This window comes from Canis aureus, chromosome 31 (assembly GCF_053574225.1).
Source record: "Canis aureus isolate CA01 chromosome 31, VMU_Caureus_v.1.0, whole genome shotgun sequence".
Classification (NCBI taxonomy): Eukaryota; Metazoa; Chordata; class Mammalia; order Carnivora; family Canidae; genus Canis; species Canis aureus.
In genome coordinates this window covers 8,181,830-8,199,552 of record NC_135641.1, presented here as the reverse complement: position 1 = coordinate 8,199,552, position 17,723 = coordinate 8,181,830, and the positions used below count along the sequence as shown (strand labels likewise).

Genomic DNA, 17,723 nt, shown 5'->3' with positions numbered 1-17,723 from the left:
GAAGGATATATAATCCTGTTTGGTAATTCTTTCAAATATCTGCTTTTTTTTTATCCCATCCATTGATTTTTATTTCAATAATTTTAATTTTCCACCTGTAGAGCTTTTATTTCCACCCCCAAATTCACCCAGTCTTTATTTGATAGGGTCTTAGTCATTCCTCATGTTTCTAATTCTTTTCTATATGTAATCACTTTAGGCATACTTATTTTGTAATTGTACATTCAATTATTTTATGATCCGAGGGCCTTGGGAGTCTAATCCTGCTGTTTGTTTCTATCTGCCAAGTCTCCCTCTCGTTTCGGTGATTGGAGATTATGAGCTTTTCTTCGGTAAGGTTCTGTCTGTGGGGATCCTCTGGGGCCTGGGGTGTAGGCTGCCTCCCTTTGGAAAGATGCTGTACACACTTCTGTCAAACCAGGAATACAGGCACCTGGAAATCCTTTTTACGTCCAACTTCTTAGAACAGGAATTGCTGAACAGTATAAATTTGAACTCATAGCCCACGTCTGCATTTATAAATTCTTAGGGAGATTTTTTTCTCCCTCTGCCCAAGTTGAAAGAGATCAGTTTCTTGTCATCCCACTGTGTGGCTGGGCACATCGCTCCACCCTTGCTCCACAGATTTGGCCTCTGAGCTGTATGTTGGGGTCTTGGGTTAAATGAGGTCGGTGGGGTGAGCCCTAACCCAAATGCTAGTGTCTTTAAGGCAAAGCAGGTCACCTTCTGCCTCACGTGGGCTCAAGACTCATGCTAACTGTTCTGAATTTCATTTTCTTCTTTGGGTGTGGTTCCGAGGGATTTCCCTTGCTTTGTGCTCAGATTTTTTAAAAAAGAAAGAAAACAGAAACACCATTGCAGGTGGCTTATCAACATATTCCACGTTGGGTAGTCTGTCCAACCTTAAGAAATAGAAATGGAAATCAAATTCTGTAATATGTTCAGATAATTTTCTACTCTATTGAAATGTAAGATTGGAGAGTTATGTTTTTGGCCAAAGGAAAAGGCTGGAAGAATTGTTCCCCTAACATGTTTTTGTTTTTCTTTTAAATTCATTTCCTCCCCATCTAGCTTTCCCTTAGTTCACGCTCATTAGAAATTGATTAAAGGTGCTGGGATGGGCCAAGTTGTATTTCCTGAGCTCACAGGTTGAAGCCCTCGCCCCCATAACCTCAGAATGTGACTGTATTTGCAGACAGGGCCTTTAAAGACGGGATGAAGTTAAAATGAGGCTGTTCAGGTATCCTGATCCAATAGGATGGGTGTCCTTCTAAGGAGAGGAGGAGACACGAGGGATGGCCACAGACAGGTCACATGAGGGCAACAAAGTGGCGGCCGTCTGTAAGCTGAGAGAGGCCTTAGGAGAAACCAGGCCTGTAGGCACCCTGATCTTAGACCTCTAGCCTCCAGAACTGCAAGAACATAAATTCCTGTAGCTTAGGCCTCCCTGGGCTGTGCGATTTTGTTACAGCAGTCCAAGCAGACTAATACCCATTTAAAAAATGATGCCTGAATCATCTTAGCTTGGCAGACATACAATCTTAAAACTGCAACTCAATAGATATGCTCTACAAAGGGACTGAAGGGAAAAGGACTGCGCAGCTAACTACAAAGAAAGCCAACGATGAAGGTCAAGGTGACATTTGAAATGGTCAAGCTGAAGCCTGGCCACTGCTCTGTTGAAGTACACATATCAGGGCTCAGTCACCTCCCATTAGCACTTCATTTAATTCAGTTTATAAAAACAATTAACTTCATCAATCCCTCACAGTGTGTGTGGTGATTAATGCAGTAATAAAAAGTGGCAATAATAGTAATAACTCAACACTGAGACAGGTTCATTTGAACTTGCAATACTGCCAAAATGTATGATGGCACATATTTACGGTGATTGTTTTACCACTGTCACTAGAACTCATTTGTGAAAATACAAAGGCAGAATTATTTTGGCAGAAATCTCTGCAGAATTCTTTGCAAATGGAAGTTTTTTATGAGACATTGGAAAAAACTCAGATTTTTGGTGTAGTGGTTGTTACTCAAAGGAGAGCTTCAAACTGAAAAGAATACCAAATCCTGCTTAGCAGAAGTGCTGTGCAGACAATGGGGCCATGGACCCTGGAGACAGATCCTTGGGTGCAAATCCTAGCTCCGCCCACCTGTGTGAGTGTGTGTGTGTGTGTGTGTGTGTGTGTGTGTTCGTATGTGTGTGTAGGTCTAGGCAAGTTGCTGGGACTCTCTGTGCCTCGAGGTGCTTCCTCTGTGAGGGGGTGACAGTGCTCTCCCCAGGTGGGGTTCGCTGAGGACTAAATGAGTTAGAATGTGTGAAACACCTGCCACAGGGCCTGGCAAATGCTGAACTGTTAGCTACTCTTCTTCGATGGATGTTAACAATTAGCATCTACTACTTAGACCTCCTTAGTCTGTGTCCTTGGTGCTGTGATGTCTCTCAGGACAGTTTCCTCAGATGTAAAACAGGGATGACAGTTCAGACTTAAGGGAATGAGGGGAGTGAGACACCTGTAAAGTGCTGTCCACTGCAGTGCTCCACTGATGTGCTCAGCTCCCCATCCCTAGGACTGTCATCAGTAGGTCACTATCTAAGTATGCAAGCTTCTGAGACAGATCCTGCGTAATTCTTCAACTTTGCTCTTCTTCACCATCACTATGTACAGGCACCTTTCTCATCACTGGCCACATGATATCCTACTTTACAGTAACTCTATGGAGTGGATCCTGAGGGGTGAAGAGGGGGAAGCCAGTGGGCCGGGAGCTGGATCTGACCCTGGCAGCCCATCCCCTTAATCACCCCCTGCAGGCCTGTCTTTACTTGGACCTTCCAGGAAACAGAGCATCAGTAGCCCCTCGGAGAGACACAAAGTGACCACCTAGGGCAGGCTCTGGTTACTACGCCACCCATGCCACCCATGCGAGGGAAGAAAAAGAGTTTGACATTCACAGCTCTTTGCAGAGCACTTCCTGCCTGGGGGGTAGAGGGAAGGGAGGAAGCGTCCTCTGTGGTCAGACTGCGCCGGGTAAGAAGTATTGAGGAGGCAAGTGATGTCACATTCTCCTGTGGCTGGGGATCCCCTGGGGTGTCAGGGTGCCTGGCTGTTCTCTGTCCGGGCTCAGTAGCAGGCTAGCACGATCCACAGCTGCAAGTCGGGCAGGGGTGAGAAGGCTCTCCCCGGGGGCTGTTTGCGACTCAGCCCCTGTCTCGCACAACTGTCCCGAAGCAGCAACTCGGGTGCCCCAACACGACTGGCAAGTGTATGCCACCTTTGTTCTTACCCGAGAAGAATGGCTGAAAGGTTACTGGCAGGAAAGCTAAGCCACTGAAGAAGTGATGCAGGGGTCCGCAAACTGTTCAGGTAGAGAACAAAAGAGACCAAACCAGAAGCCAACCAGAGCTGTAGGTTAGGAGTCAACCCAATCATCTCAGGCAGAGCAGGAGAGCGAGGTAGAAGGGGGGACCTGCCCCCTGCCCTGGGGCCTGGGGGGGGGTCAGGGCTAAGGAGCACAGCCCACGGTAGCTAGGAGACACAGCTCTCCAGGAGCAAGGAGGGAGAACCCGCTGGCAGGTAAAGACAGTTGGGTTCCCGGGGGCTCGTGGGTCTGCGGTGGGGTTGGGTTATGGGGGACGCAGGGGATGAAAGCAGGAGAGGCACCACCAGCTGACCTACCCCCGAGGAGCACCTGCCCCCAAGATGTGTGCAGTTGTGACAGGGGCTTCCAGGTCCACGGGCAGTTGGGGAGTAAAAAATGAGCCCCTGATCAATTCCTTAATTTGTGCCCCTGATGGTTTTATCAAGAAGCTGAGGAAGAACGAAGGCAAATGGCTCTTTTGTACTTAGAACTGTGGACTGAGGTGGGAAGGCCCTTAAGCTCCCCAGGGCAATCCAGTGGCTTTCCACAGGTGGACATGACGTTCAGGGACATAGTGTGGTGGCCGGGGCCATGGGGCTTTGGGTCTGAGCTACACAGGCTGGCCCGCCTTCCACAGTGTCCGTTCTGTGACTGGGCTGTGATCCAAAGAACCAAGTGCTGGGTGACCAGGCCAGGACAGCGACCATGCTGGACAGACTGGGCCAAAGCTGAGAAGGGCGTGTGGGCAGCCGGGTGGGGATGCTTCAGTTTAGGGAAGCCGGTTTCAGAAAGTACGGGGAGAAGTAGGATCCATGCCCAGAGGCACAGCAGAAAAATCTGAGTGTCCACCACTCCCAATCCTAGCCTCCCCTGCAGTTGGGTTGGGGCCATTTACCTGGGGCCTGGCTAAGTATGGGGAATAGAGACTAAGTAGGCAGCATCATCCATCCCCACAGCCCATCAAAGATGTCTGTGCCCTAGTCCCCGGAACCTATGAATGTGTTATATTAGCTGGCAAGGGGGAGTTAAGGTTGCTATTCAGCTGACCTTAAAATAAGATTATTCTAGGGGCACCTGGGTGGTTTCACGGTTGAGGGTCTGCCTTTGGCTCAGGGCATGATCCCAGGGTCCTGGGATGGAGTCCCTCATCAGGCTCCCTGCAGGGAGCCTGCTTCTCCCTCTGCCTATGTCTCTGCCCGTCTGTGTTTCTCATGAATAAATAAATAAATAAATAAAAATCTTTAAAAAAAAATAAGATTATTCTGGAAACGGAAAAAAGAAAAAAAAAAGAAAAAAAAAAAAAGGACTCTCCCCAGAATGCTCCCAGAAGAAACCAGCCTTGCAGACACTTTGATTTCAGCCTGGTAAGACCCATCTTAGACTTCTCTCCTTCCAAATGATGAAACAGTGAAGTGTTATTTTAAGGCTCTAAGTTTATTATGCTTTACTAACAGCAGCCATAGGAAAGCGATGTAGTGACACATGTAAGTCACAGGTGTCACCATAAGCCCTCACACCATGATCTACACAGGCCATGTGATGGGGGAGCCTTGTAGGATGGCTACCTGGAAGGGAAACAAACCTTGATTTGTTCAGCCCAGCTGCTGAGATTCTGGGTTGTCTGTGACATCAGTGAGCCCTACTGGACTCATTAATGTTACTGTAACTAATACTTAATCCTTTTGATGTAACTGTAACTGATACAGACCTTGATACAACAGTGAGTATTCCCTATATAAATGAAAAGATTTCTGAAGTTGGGAAGGGGAATGCATCCCCCAAACCAAGTAAGAATGCATGGGCATTGTGTAGAATGGAAAGAGCACACACAAGAGAATGAAACCAAGTATGGAAATGGAGGGAAATCTAAACCGTATTTCAGAAATGCTGCGTTCTACCCTCACTGGGAGTTTTTGAAAAAAATGAGTGACTAGAAGTGTCTTTTTCTCTCTTTTTTCTTGGCATGTTGGGAGCAAAAGCAGACCCCTTTCCTGTATTCTTCAAGCATTAATCAGTGATTAGGTTGAGGGCACTGGACGTGTGCTTGGAAAATCTGTAACTGTATGGTTAACACAATAAAAGACACACTAGTTGTCCAATGCAGGCAAGAGAGTGGCCTAGGTAATCTGGAAAGCTTCCTGCAGGAGACAATTTAGGGAGAATTATCACCCACAACCTTTTAATGCATCCTTAACTCATGTTTGAATGACTAACGTAACAGAGAACTGAATTATCTTGAAGTTACTAAAAAAAGGACTCTATTTTCCGTTTCACTTTAAAAAAATACAATCGTGTTTATATTTCCATTTGACTCAATTTGAGAAGGAATGGAAAGTCTACTTTTCAAAGAAAACCATATGTAAAATTAGTAACGCTCAAAGCTACCACATATTAGATTTATGAGAACTTTACTGACATATGGTTTTGGCTACCCTGGGAAATGGAGGGGAGCGGGGCCAGCAAAATGTATTTAACAGAGAGATTTTATCCACATCACTGCCACCAACTCCCAAAGACAGGCAGAGATGAGTAATAGTGTGGCTCATAATTACGTTCTCCTTGCTGCCGTGGCGTACTGGTCCTGCTATTTGATGGAACAGAACCTGGCTCGCTAATTCTAACTTTGCTAATTTGTATTTCCAATAATGCTCATAAAACATGCTGTCTCAACCCATTTCTCCGCAGATACTTTGTAGTTGAGAGAAATGGAGAAATCTCAAATCATTAAGACTTCATTACTTTTACAGAGGGCCTGGATGACAGTGCCCTGCAGGGTGAGGCAGGGCCTCCAGTATCTTTAGCTCAAGCTGGTGGCTCAAGCCAGGTCAGGGAGTTACTCATTTTTCCTCTGTCTCTCCCACCAATACAGGAGGCACACGTGTTACTGAACTTCTATTTGCTTTTCCCTTGTTAATCTGCCATGAATTTATAAGGGTAGAGGGAAACACCGGCACACTGTAACACTCAGCACATGGCAGTTACTATTTCCACTGCTAAGATGCAGGGCTCAGACGGAGAGGGACACTGCAGGTCCTGCATGCTCTGGGGGATATGAGAGGTGGTAAGAGGCTTGGGGAAGCTCACTCAGGAGCTATTTATTATTTTGTGCAGGACACTGTGTCAGCCACTGAGGATAACGGTCATGAAGACTCAGCCCAGAAATAAGGCACCTGGGTGGCTCAGTTGTTTGAGCATCTGACTCTTGGTTTTGGCTCAGGTCATGATCTCAGGGTGGTGAGATGGAGCCCTATGTTGGACTCCACACTGAGCACCATCTGCTTGTCCCTTCCTTCTGCTCCTACCACCCCACCATCAGCCCCACATGTGCTCACTCTCCCACTTTCAGACAAACAAACAAACAAACAAACAAACAAATAAATAAGACTTGGGCACCCAGGTAGCTCAGTCGGTTAAGCATCTGCCTTTGGCTCAGGTTAGGATCCTGGGGTCTGGGGATCGAGCCCCACATCGGGCTCCCTGTTCAGCAGGGAGTCTGCTTCTCCCTCTACCTCTCCTCCGTGTTTGTGCTCTTTCTCTCAAAGAAAAAAAAAAAAAAAAAGACTCAGCGCAGAAGCAAGGAGAAAAGAGGCAGATAAGTGGAGGTTAAGTGTGATAATAAGGAAACGGGATGCCATGGGAACGCACAGAAGGGTACCTGGCTCAGACAGCAATAATGAGAAAACACAAAAGAACATGAAGATAGTTATAGGAGAGAATTTTATTGTTTCCGATTGAGGATTTAAGCACGAGTCTTTGTTACCCAACTTAAGCACTTAATGAAAGGGTTCCTGAAGTTTTAAGGCTGTTATTTTGATTTATGAACTGTGCTCTTGGCCACCTTTGATGATTATTCTTTATTATAGTGGGTGGTTTTTTTTTGGCTTATTTTTTAATATGATCTACTTTGCAGAACTGCCTACTCGCTGGCCATGCCGGAGTAAGCACGAGCTCTCTGAGCTTTCCTGCAGGGACCTCTATAATACTGGGGAGTGCACGGAGGGGTACTGCTGGGAAGCGAAATACTTTAAGCAGCTTTCTAACCTGTACCCCTGGGCCAGGATGCCAGGCCCTTCCTCCACCTCTGGCCATGTGTGTCTAGTCTTGGAAAATGCAGAATAACAGTGACATATCCCTACGTAGCTCTTGCTTGACTGGGGCCCCAAAGGACCTGTCCTGAACTCATTGAAGGGCTTACCTGTGGGATTAAGTGCCATCTGGCTCTAGTCCTGACAGATGGAAAAAACGAACTGAAGAGGGACAGCAGCAAAGGTGGCCCTGTCCTGGACCTTTCCCTGAGGAAGATCAGCGAGCCCAAACCTTGCTTCCTTGCTCCTCAGGGTATCAAAAAGCTATTTAATTTGTAATTCACAAATCCTAGATATTTACAATTCAAAGAAAATCAGAGTCCTTTATGAAGCCTGGGAAGTTAATATGCACAGTCCACGTCTCTGATCTTAAAAATCTCGGTATGGACATGTCTTTCCAGGCAATTTAATTAGGGCTACTTTGATTTGGCATCACTCCAACAGATACACTTCAAGGCCACTCAGTAGCCGGGGCCAGGGGCCAGGGGCCAGGGGGAGTCGTGGACCGACTGCTGCCACATAGTCCAAGGCTGCGAGCGCCACTGGAGTTGTCCTTTCCTGAGCAACTGCCCAGGTCAGTGGGCAGCTGGATGTGATCTATAGCAGGAGCAACTAAAGGTTCAGAGTTACCTTTCAAAGCAATCCCTTTGAGGTACTCCCTCTCTCTTTTTGGGAACTAATGCAATTTTGCAAAGGGCCCCAAAGCATATTTTCCCTTTTGGTGGAGCTGTTTTCTGAGATCCCAAGCCTCTTCATGCCTCACACACCACTTAGCCATTACTCACTCTTTCCTGGTGCCAATTAGTTTCCTTGTTGTTGAGAGCATCTTTCACCAGAGCAAAATACTACCTACTCTGGAACGAAGCTTACTTAAAAACTGCTGTTTTCTCTCCCGTCGAGGGAGAGAATTAGAGCCCTAGAGTGGGGACGGCAGGTCGCAGGGCTCTCCCACAAGCCTGGGCACACGGGCCGCCAGAAGCAGCCATGGTTCCATAAGGCTTCTGCTCCTGGCAGACTGACTCTAACATTAACTCGTGCAATGCGGACCCCGAAAGAAGCCCGCACGCCGCTGGGACTTGATTTCTGCAGCGGCAGCCTTTGTGCCTCCCAGGGTCCTTCCACGTGGATCGACTGTCACTGTAAGGCAGAAGAGAAACGGACCTCGGCCGGGAGGGCCAGAGTCGAAGCCACGGACGGGAACTGTGCTCAGGAAGGAGGCAGCAGGAATATAAAGCGCATTATTATTATTATTATTTTTAAGAAAGATGACTCTTTTCTCGATTTAACTTCCTTGGCTCAGAAGTTTAGGATTTGAAGGAAAGAGGAAAAAAAAAAAAAAAGCCCACGGGGGAAAAAAGCACTTAAGAAAAAGTCGGATGAGAGAGAAAGTTGGGCGGGGGGAGAAAGTCCTACTGAGTGATTAGTGGTAAAAATCATTTCCGCTCCTTCGGTTCTTCTGTGGACAGGAAATGCTGTCAGGCCACAGCCAAGCGTCGGCGCGACCCTCGAAACACGGACTCGGAGCGTCCCGGCTACGTGTGTTCCTAAGACGCCCGCGCACCCCGGCTGGGTCCCGGCGCAGACTCTCGACCTCGGCGCGGCCCCGCGGCTGTGCCCGCACCTCCCGGCCCGGTCCGCGCGGCGCCGCCACGTCGTCGCAGGCCCCGCGCCCCTTCCCGCCCCTTCCCGCCCCGCCCCCGCCCCTCCGCGCCCGCGGGGAGCACAGACACGGGGACCAGTCAGTACCGGCGGGCGGGTGTCCGGCTTTCGTCTCCAGCTTCCCCTCGGGAGGCGAAGACATGATGAGACCGCGTATCCGACGGGCGGCGACGGCGACGGTAGCGGGCGCGCGGGCCGGCCGGGAGGTGCGCGCGAGCGGGAGCCGGAGCCGGAGCGGGAGCCGGAGCCGGAGCCGGAGCGGGAGCGCGCGGGGGGCGGCGGGGCCGCGCGGGGAGGCGGGGACGGCGGCCGCCGGGAGGGGGCGCGGCCGCTCGCGCTGACGTGGCGCGTCCTGGCCTCCCGCGGCTGCGCGCTGTCGTCACTGCGCGGCCCCGCCCCCGGCCCCGCCCCCGGCCCCGCCCCCGGCCCCGCCCCCGGCCCCGCGCGCGCCGTGGGCTGAGCATGCGCAGTCGGCAGCGCCACGTTGGACGCCGTGGCCGGGGGTGCGGGAGGAGGGGGGAGGCGGCGCTGCTGCTGCCGCGGCCGGCGGGGGCTGGAAGGGCCCAGCCGGAGGGTGGCGCCCGCTGGGCCGCGCTCAGCCCTCAGCTCGGCCGTCAGGTGGACGGGGACGGCGGCGCGCCCCGGGGGGACCGGCCCGGCTGGCACGTGCCCTCCTGCGGCTCCCGCTTGGAGCGACTAATCGCGTGCGGAAGTGAGACCCCAGGTGGGACCGACCAGGAGCCCGAGGATGGCAGGGATTTGTTAAAGACGCTGCAAATGGCAGTGCCCCCGCCCCCCACGAGAAAGCCCTGCGGGGTCAGGGACCTGGGCCCTTGGTCTGTGCCCCGGCCGCGTGTGCTGTCTTCTTGTGGCGACGGTCTGCTGTCCACAGAGGATGCTGCACTCGCGTGCCCTGGTTCGCAGCCTTCCCGCCTTCTCAGGCGCTTTGCAATTGCAGGTGTCCCCCTCGTGCACCACCCGTCCCGCCTTGCCGAGTCAGCGTTCACGGATGCCCGGGGCCTTCAGTAAAGGACGTAGTACCGCGTCCCTTGGCTGCGAATCGACCTTTGACGGTGCAAGTGATCTAGGAGGTTGAACACCTCACCCTGCCTTATCCCTCAGCCCAGTCCAGCCCGTCTAGTGGTTCTCCAGCAGCACAGAGGCTGCCCCCAAACGGGGAAGGTTCTTTTCCAAGGTTACTTACGACCTCCATGCTGCCCAATCCAGGGGTCACTCTTCCACTTTGATCTCACTTGATCTTTCAGGAGCACTTGACCTAGCTAGCGGACCATCCCCATCCTTAGCTGCACTGCCTTGACATTCGGTGCTCTGGCTGGGTGCTTGGCTGCTAACTCTGCTAGGTGTAGTTGGCTCCTCTTCTATATTTATAGACATTTGAGTATTCTGAGGCTCAACACCAGCCTTCTTCTCTATCTGGACTTGGCTTCACTGGTCACATGCAGACCAATAGGTATGACTATCATCCATATGCTTACGGATACCAAATCTGCAAACCCATTTCTCTACCCCTGCCCCTCCACTAAGCTTCAGACTGCCTCCTTGACCTCTAGATGTCTAATGCAGTACTGCCCAACTCTGCAGCACAGCACACGTAGAAATGCACATTCTACCCATTGATCCAGGGCTTTCTACCCCATTTTTCAACAGCATTAATAGCAAGATAGCTGTTGGCCAGATGGTGGTCATGATACAGTTGTCATTCCCTTACATTCTTTCACATCAAAACTTGGAGACAGGTGTCAGCAGCTTATAAGAAAATCCAAAATAAATAGCCGAGCACTCTTGGTTAGAGATGCTGCATCACTAACACACTTAATGGAACAGTGAGAAAATCTATAGACACTATTAATTTGGATTCTGAATGGAAAGAACCTTTAAGGATACCTAACCAATTAATTGTATGAACATTTTCCTTTTTATGTATGTGCGTGAGTGATATATTGTTAAAAAGTCATGTCTTAATAAGTCTAAACCATTTCTAAGAAGTATAAAATAAAATTTCCAGGTTAGAAAACATTGTTATAGTTTAATTGGCAGCATTTTTGCCTTCAGTGGTACCTAAAATTGCATGTTAAGAGTGATGATATTTTCTATCCTGTGACATGTGGCATTCCTAGGGAGTCCTAGGGTAAAAGAAGGAGGCTTCTGAGGAGGGAGTCAAGCTTCCCAAGGGCGTTGGTGGCCCCACTGTGCTGCCCTGAGGCCTCAGAGGATCCATATCTTTTCCTAAGGCCTATTCTGGGACTACACTGATTGGAACACTGTGGTGTAATAGTCATGTCTAGTTTTACATGTTCAAAGCAGAATTCTGATTAACCCACCTACCCTGTAGTACCCTCTCACCTAGAATAGCATCCAAACTACAGTGTGGGGTACCTGCCTAATCAATAGCATTGCTACTGAAGAAGATGTGGTTGTGTAAACAACTTGGCTTGAGAAAGACTACCTGTGTTTCCCAGCCTCCCTTGCACCCAAGTGTGGGGCAGGTTCTGCCACTAGAATGTAAGTGAGAGTTTCTTGGGAGCTTTCTGGCAAAATTTTGCATGATTGAGGGGTGCCTGGGTGGCTCAGTTAGTTGGGTGTCTGACTCTTGATTTTGGCTCACGTCATGATCTCAGGGTCATGGGATTGAACCCCGTTTCAGGCTCCTGGTTGAGATTATCTCTCTCCCTCTGCCCTCCCTCCCTGCTCTCAAATTAAATAAATAAATCAAATCTTAAAAAAATTTTTTTTGCATGCTTGATATGAAGACTTCCCTTCCTCTTGTTGACTTCATTATTCATGCTGCCTTGAATTCAGACAGAAGGTGGAAGGCAAAGCAATCATTGCAACCACGAGGCAATAAAAGGTATGCATGCCATATGTTAAGGGTGGCATAAAGATCAGAGGCATGTGGGATTTGAGGTTCTATGGAGGCTCTGCAGAGCAATGGACCCCACTTCCAGACTATCTTGTTGTGTGGAAAACAAACCCCTATTAGATCAAGTGCCCGGGGTTGGTGTCTTTATATGTAGCCAAATACAACCCCCAACACACATGACCTCACAGGCCCTACATGATGGGGGCCATGCCTGCCTCTAGAAGCTCACCTCTCATAGCCCCTCTGACCACTCTGGCCTTGCTGATACTCCTGTAGTGTGACAAACCCCAGTTCTTTCCTTTGGGCTTTACCATTAGCTGTTCTCTCCACCTGGAACCAGCTCTCCCAGATTCCTGCACGACTAACTCCTGATCCAGAATCAGCTTTTCCATAGGGCCTCACTTGCCCACCAGATCTGAAGAATCCAGCCCAGGTACTTGACTCTTAACCCTTTGTGTTCACAGCACTTCATCCTCATCCAAAATTCCTCATCCATCTTCCAGAATGTTAACTGTCTGTCTCCTCTGACTATAACATTGGTTGAATGTTAGTCCCACGAAGGGATAGACCTTGTTCATTTTGCCCACTGCATGTGCAGCATCCAAAACCAAAGTGGGTGCATTAAAAAGCATTCAGTGGATATTCTTCCCCATAACTCCAGAGCATGGATGGATACATTTAATTTCTCAGAACTGTTACCAAAATGAAGAGCAGCAAGTAAAGACCACACAGAGAATGAAAATGTACCTAATATGTAGGTACCATTAATGCAGATAACCACTTACCCTTTCTAACATTTACTTCTACTGTGCACGTTTGTGTATGCATGTGTGTGAGTGCGTGTGGTTTTATGTGCGTGTGTATGTGTATGCGAGGGTGTGTCCAGCCTCATCAGTCCCAGATGCTGAAAATAAATGCCAGGCACCGCCTATTGGAAGGTTTCCATGTGGCCATGCACTCCCAGATATTATTAGAATTGCTGAGTGACTAGTCTTATTTGAAGCTCACTATAATTCTGAGAGAAAGTCACTTTCATTTATTTAACCAAGAAAAAGAAAAGTAAGCAAAATGGAGAAGAAAGGATTGGGACACAACTCTCGAGTGTATGCTGGGACCAGAAGCTGGCTTTCTGCAGCCCATTTTTCCATTTTTCTCCCACCGTTGGCTGCCTTCTAAATAGAGTTTTTGTGAGCTGTTTCTCCTTCTTCTCTAAGTAGACTTGTCCAATCCCAAATGGTGCTGGAAAAAATGGTGCTGAATGTAAGAACCTTCTGAATGTGAATGCTGTAAGCACCAGAAAAAGTATTGGAAGAAGGGAGAGAAAGTGCAGATTCCCTCCTCCACGTGTGTATGTTGTACGGTGAGCTACATCACCGACACTCACAGGAAACAGCCTGTTTCCTTATCTACACGGTACATCAGAGATGTGACCACTAACCCCCGCCAGGGCCTATGTGAGTTCAGGATTAAGTGCCGCCTGCAAGTGGGGTCCCTCTGCGTCGTCACATTAACTGTCCACAAGATCCTGAGACCCAAGGGCTTCTCTGTCCTCATTGAAGGAGAAACCCAGCCCGTGAAAGGCCAAGCACAGGGATGGGCAGGTGGCTGGTATGGGAAGGCCTGAGAGAACCCTGTGCTTGCCACCGTCCTGCTCTGTCAACCACAACATAGTGGAGAGTGTAGTGCTCCTGCTGCGAAGGGAGTTTTCATTAGCACTCAGGAAATACGTGAATTGTCCTACGGTGTATTGAAATAGCTCCACCTCTCAATCAGTTTGATGAACGTTGTTTCCTTATTCCAGACTGGCCCATACATTCTGTCTTCTTGTGCTGTTTGTCTGACGGATGAGAATTTTTATATTCTGACTCACTCCACAGAATTTCTCTTCCATTTTTGATATTGTGCAGAAAGGAAGAGCAGCATTCTTGACTTTGTAACATCCAAGATATTTCTTCTTATATTATAGAGGTTTTAAATTCAATTAATTTAATGATAATTTAAGTGACACCCACACAAACTTGCACAGTACTTGAAGAGAATGTGCATGTCCTAGAGTCAAATAAAATAATAGAATATTGCATGTCTACACACACACACACACACACACACGAGCGTGCGCGGAATCCTTTGGGATTTTACTGGGCTTCAACCTGCCAGTCAGTCACAGGGTAATCGAGAAGCACTTTAGGGCATTTTTCAAAAGTAATTCAACAGCTAATAAAGACACGGAGGTCAATTTTAGTCTCATAGGAAGTTCCCCTTTAGCTAAGGATATTTGAGGAAAAAATAACCAGCCTGAATCTTGGCAACACATTCTTCTTATCTGTATTTGGAAGTGAGAAATAGAAACTGCAAAAAAGATGAGCGGGCTACAGCCACGAACGCTGATCCTCCACGAAACTGCAAATGCTGTGGAGGTTGTTTATGAAAAGTGTGTTTCAGCAGAGAGAAATGGGGGTGGGGGCAGGGATAGTATTGTTTCTGGCTCTTTCACGGAGTTGTTATTTGACCTTGTGCAAAGCTGCTTCCACATACTTCAATTATAGTTCCATAGTGGAGGCGATAATACAAATCTTGCTCAGGGATTCAAATAGTTATTCAATATTAGTCTTAGCATTTATCTCCTTATATAAAATTCTTACAAGGGTATATGAGTTGCTATAAGTATAAAAAATAAACATGACAAAGGCATCAAGAATAAGGAGGCTTTCTGAAATTGAAGAACAACATATTTTGCTTAGCTTTTTTTTTTTAATCTATCCAGGATTCGGTGGTTATAGGACATTATTTTACTCTTTTCCCATTAAAAAAATTTGAAACTTTCTTCAGGGGTGCGTATGTCACTTTCAAAAGGTTTAAGTGAAAGACAGGATGTAGAAGAGCTCCTTCAGCCTTTCAGCCGTGAGCCCGTGCTCACATTTCCCAACGTGGGATCAGTCTGGGCAGGAGAATCTACAAATGAGAGAGTGCTGGTCTGGTTGGAGACCCAGGCTGATCACGTGGGTGTGTGACATTGGGGAAGTACCATCCTCTTCCTCCCCTTAAAAATGGGAGTCATAATGCACCCCTCTAGAATGTTTACAAGAGGTGTATGTGATGGCATATTGAGGATGCTTGGTTAACTTTAAGGAGTGAAATACAATTCCAAAAGCACACTACTTGTTAGAGATTTTAGAGAAACAGGAAAGTAAACACGACGGAACATGATGAATATTCAAGATACGTGTGTACGAGACAGGACAATTGTGTCTCGTATGTAATACACAAGACAGAACATGATGGATATTCTGACACAATAAGAGGTTCCCACTGGTTTGAGAATGGGTAGAAATGGTGACAATGAACGGGTTTCAGGGGATAAGGGACATGGAATCAAGTTTTACAGGTGGAGCAGCATGCCCTTGTGGTCGACGGGAGGCAGAAGGAGGACATAGCACCTGGAGAAATAGCAGAGGAGAAGCTTGGAGCGGGGAGGCAGGGGTCCATGAGCCCAAAACAGTGATTTGTCCAGTCTGGCATGAGCATGGAAAGGTGATGGAGGACCAGGAGGTTCTGGATTAAGGTCTGGCTGAAGAGAAGATAAGGGGATTCTCACCTCTGCTTCTTGTGTTCGTCTCCTACAGTATCACATCTTACAGCCTCTGGAACACCCCCTTGTACACTCAAGAGGGAATGAAAGTGGAAAAAAGCAAAAAGCATTTAAGTATCATAAGAAAAGTAGTTTTGACCTCACAGACCCTCTAGAGGGAACCCAGAAGTCCCTCGACCACATTTTGAAGACTGCTATTTTGAGATCATTCTTTAGACACATATTGATTTAAGATTAAGAATTTTTAAAAATTTGGGTTCAAAAAACAACCACCACACTGTCATTAGTGGGGATGTCAGCCTTACAATAGGCTTGGGCTGCAATGCCATCTGGCATCCCCCAGCGGTGGTCCAGGTCAGCAGGTAGACACTCAGGGGCTCCCTCTTCAGGGCTGATTCCCAGGTGCTGGGCCATGGGCCAGTCAGGTCCGATGAGAGGGTGCCGTCGGGTTGTCTTCCTGGATGACAGCTGTAGCCTCCACTTTCTGGGCTTCCTTCGTTTACCACAGCTGTTTCCAGATTGACAAAGCCCTCCTGCTGTGCTGCTTGCCTTCAAAAAAGCAGTTTTGAACAATCTGAGAGTTTTGATAGTCTTACTGATGCCAATTTTCAAAAAAGCTGTTTTTACAAGCTTTTTAAAAAATGGAGGCATATAACATTGTACGAGTACAATGTTGATTTGACGCCCTTATGTATTGCAGAATGATTACTGCCTTAGCATGAATTAACATCTCTATCAGCTCACATAATTGTTATTTTTCTGTGTGGTGGGAACGATTAAGGCCTAGTTTCTTTGCAACTTTGAAATTTAGAGTGTGGTATTATTGACTGTCATCACTGTGTTATGCATTAGATCTCCAGAACTTACTTTTCTACTAGTTGCAAGTTTATTCTCTTAAACATCCCCCCAGTTCCTCCAACCCCCAGCTCTTAGTAACCATCAATCTACTGTTTGGTTCTATGATTCTGTCTTTTAGGATTCCACATTGAAGTGATATCATACAGTACTTGTCTTTCTCTGTCTGACTTTTCTCACATAACACAATGCCATCATGAACCATCCCATTCACAACAGCATCAGAAACAATAAAAGACTTAGGAATAAGTCAAACAAAAGAAGCAAAAGATCTGTACAATGAAAACTACAAGACTTTGATAGAGAAATTAAAGGCAAAAACAAATGAAATCATAGCCCATATTCATGGATTGGAAGAATTAATATAATTGAAATGTCCCCACCACCCAAAGCTATCTACAGATTCAGTGCAATCCCTGTCAAAATTCGAATGGCATTTCTCACACAAATAGAAAAAACAATTCACTGATTAAATGAGGGAAGGCAAAAGGTCTCAGAAAAGAAGCTGTTGGCCATTTCTATCCCTTCCAAAGCTGTGTATTATGCCTTCTCTCAATAGGCACAGATGTTTTGACTACTACACAGTAGATGTTTGGGCTACTTTCATGTAAGAAGCACTTTTTATGAACGTATTTTAAAAATAAAATGGACTTTAGAAAACTTAAATAATAGAGCAGCATCAGAAGGACAAAGCATGTCATCACTTCTCAATAATGCTGTCAGTATTTAGAGTCCACCATGTAGGACATCTGGCTTCCAGACAAAAAATAGATAAGGATTCTTTTTAACTACTTTATTTAGTACATGTCCCTCAGTTTATGTTTGTCTAATGTTTCCCTCATTGATAGATAGGGGTTATGGGCTTGTGGAAGGAAGGCATAGAAGTGGGCAGCCCGGGTGGCTCATCGGTTTAGTGCTGCCTTCAGGCCAGGGCCTGATCCTGGAGACCTGGGATCGAGTCCCACATCGGGCTTCCTGCATGGAGCCTGCTTCTCCCTCTGCCTGTGTCTCTACCTCTCTCTCTGTGCCTCTCATGAATAAATAAATAAAATCTTTAAAAAAAGGAAGACATAGAAGTGAAGTGCTATTTTCATCACATAATTTCAAGGGCACATTCTATCAATATTATGATTTATTGTAGGTTATGTTAACCTGGATTACCTTGCAGATAGAAAGGATATTAAGTATAGTTATTTTATAGATTTAAGTTAATTTATTGGTAATTTCAGCTCTTTATTTGGAATCAGAATGAATGGGGGCCAAATTATTTGCATTATGACCTTCAGTGAAT

At 47.2% G+C, this 17,723-nt stretch overlaps 1 protein-coding gene across 3 annotated transcripts in view; it reads right to left on the bottom strand.

The window, feature by feature from the left end:
• The window catches only part of DAP (death associated protein), a 65,311-nt gene extending 55,935 nt beyond the window's left edge, over positions 1-9,376 (bottom strand). For 2 of the 3 annotated variants that reach the window (XM_077879573.1, XM_077879574.1), the window contains exon 1: positions 9,195-9,376. In XM_077879573.1, the coding sequence (XP_077735699.1) occupies positions 9,195-9,249 (55 nt within the window). In that variant the 5' untranslated portion in view covers positions 9,250-9,376. The remainder of the gene's footprint in view (positions 1-9,194) is intronic. The other variant, XM_077879572.1, reaches the window with a different exon arrangement.
• Between the last annotated feature and the right edge of the window lie 8,347 nt (positions 9,377-17,723).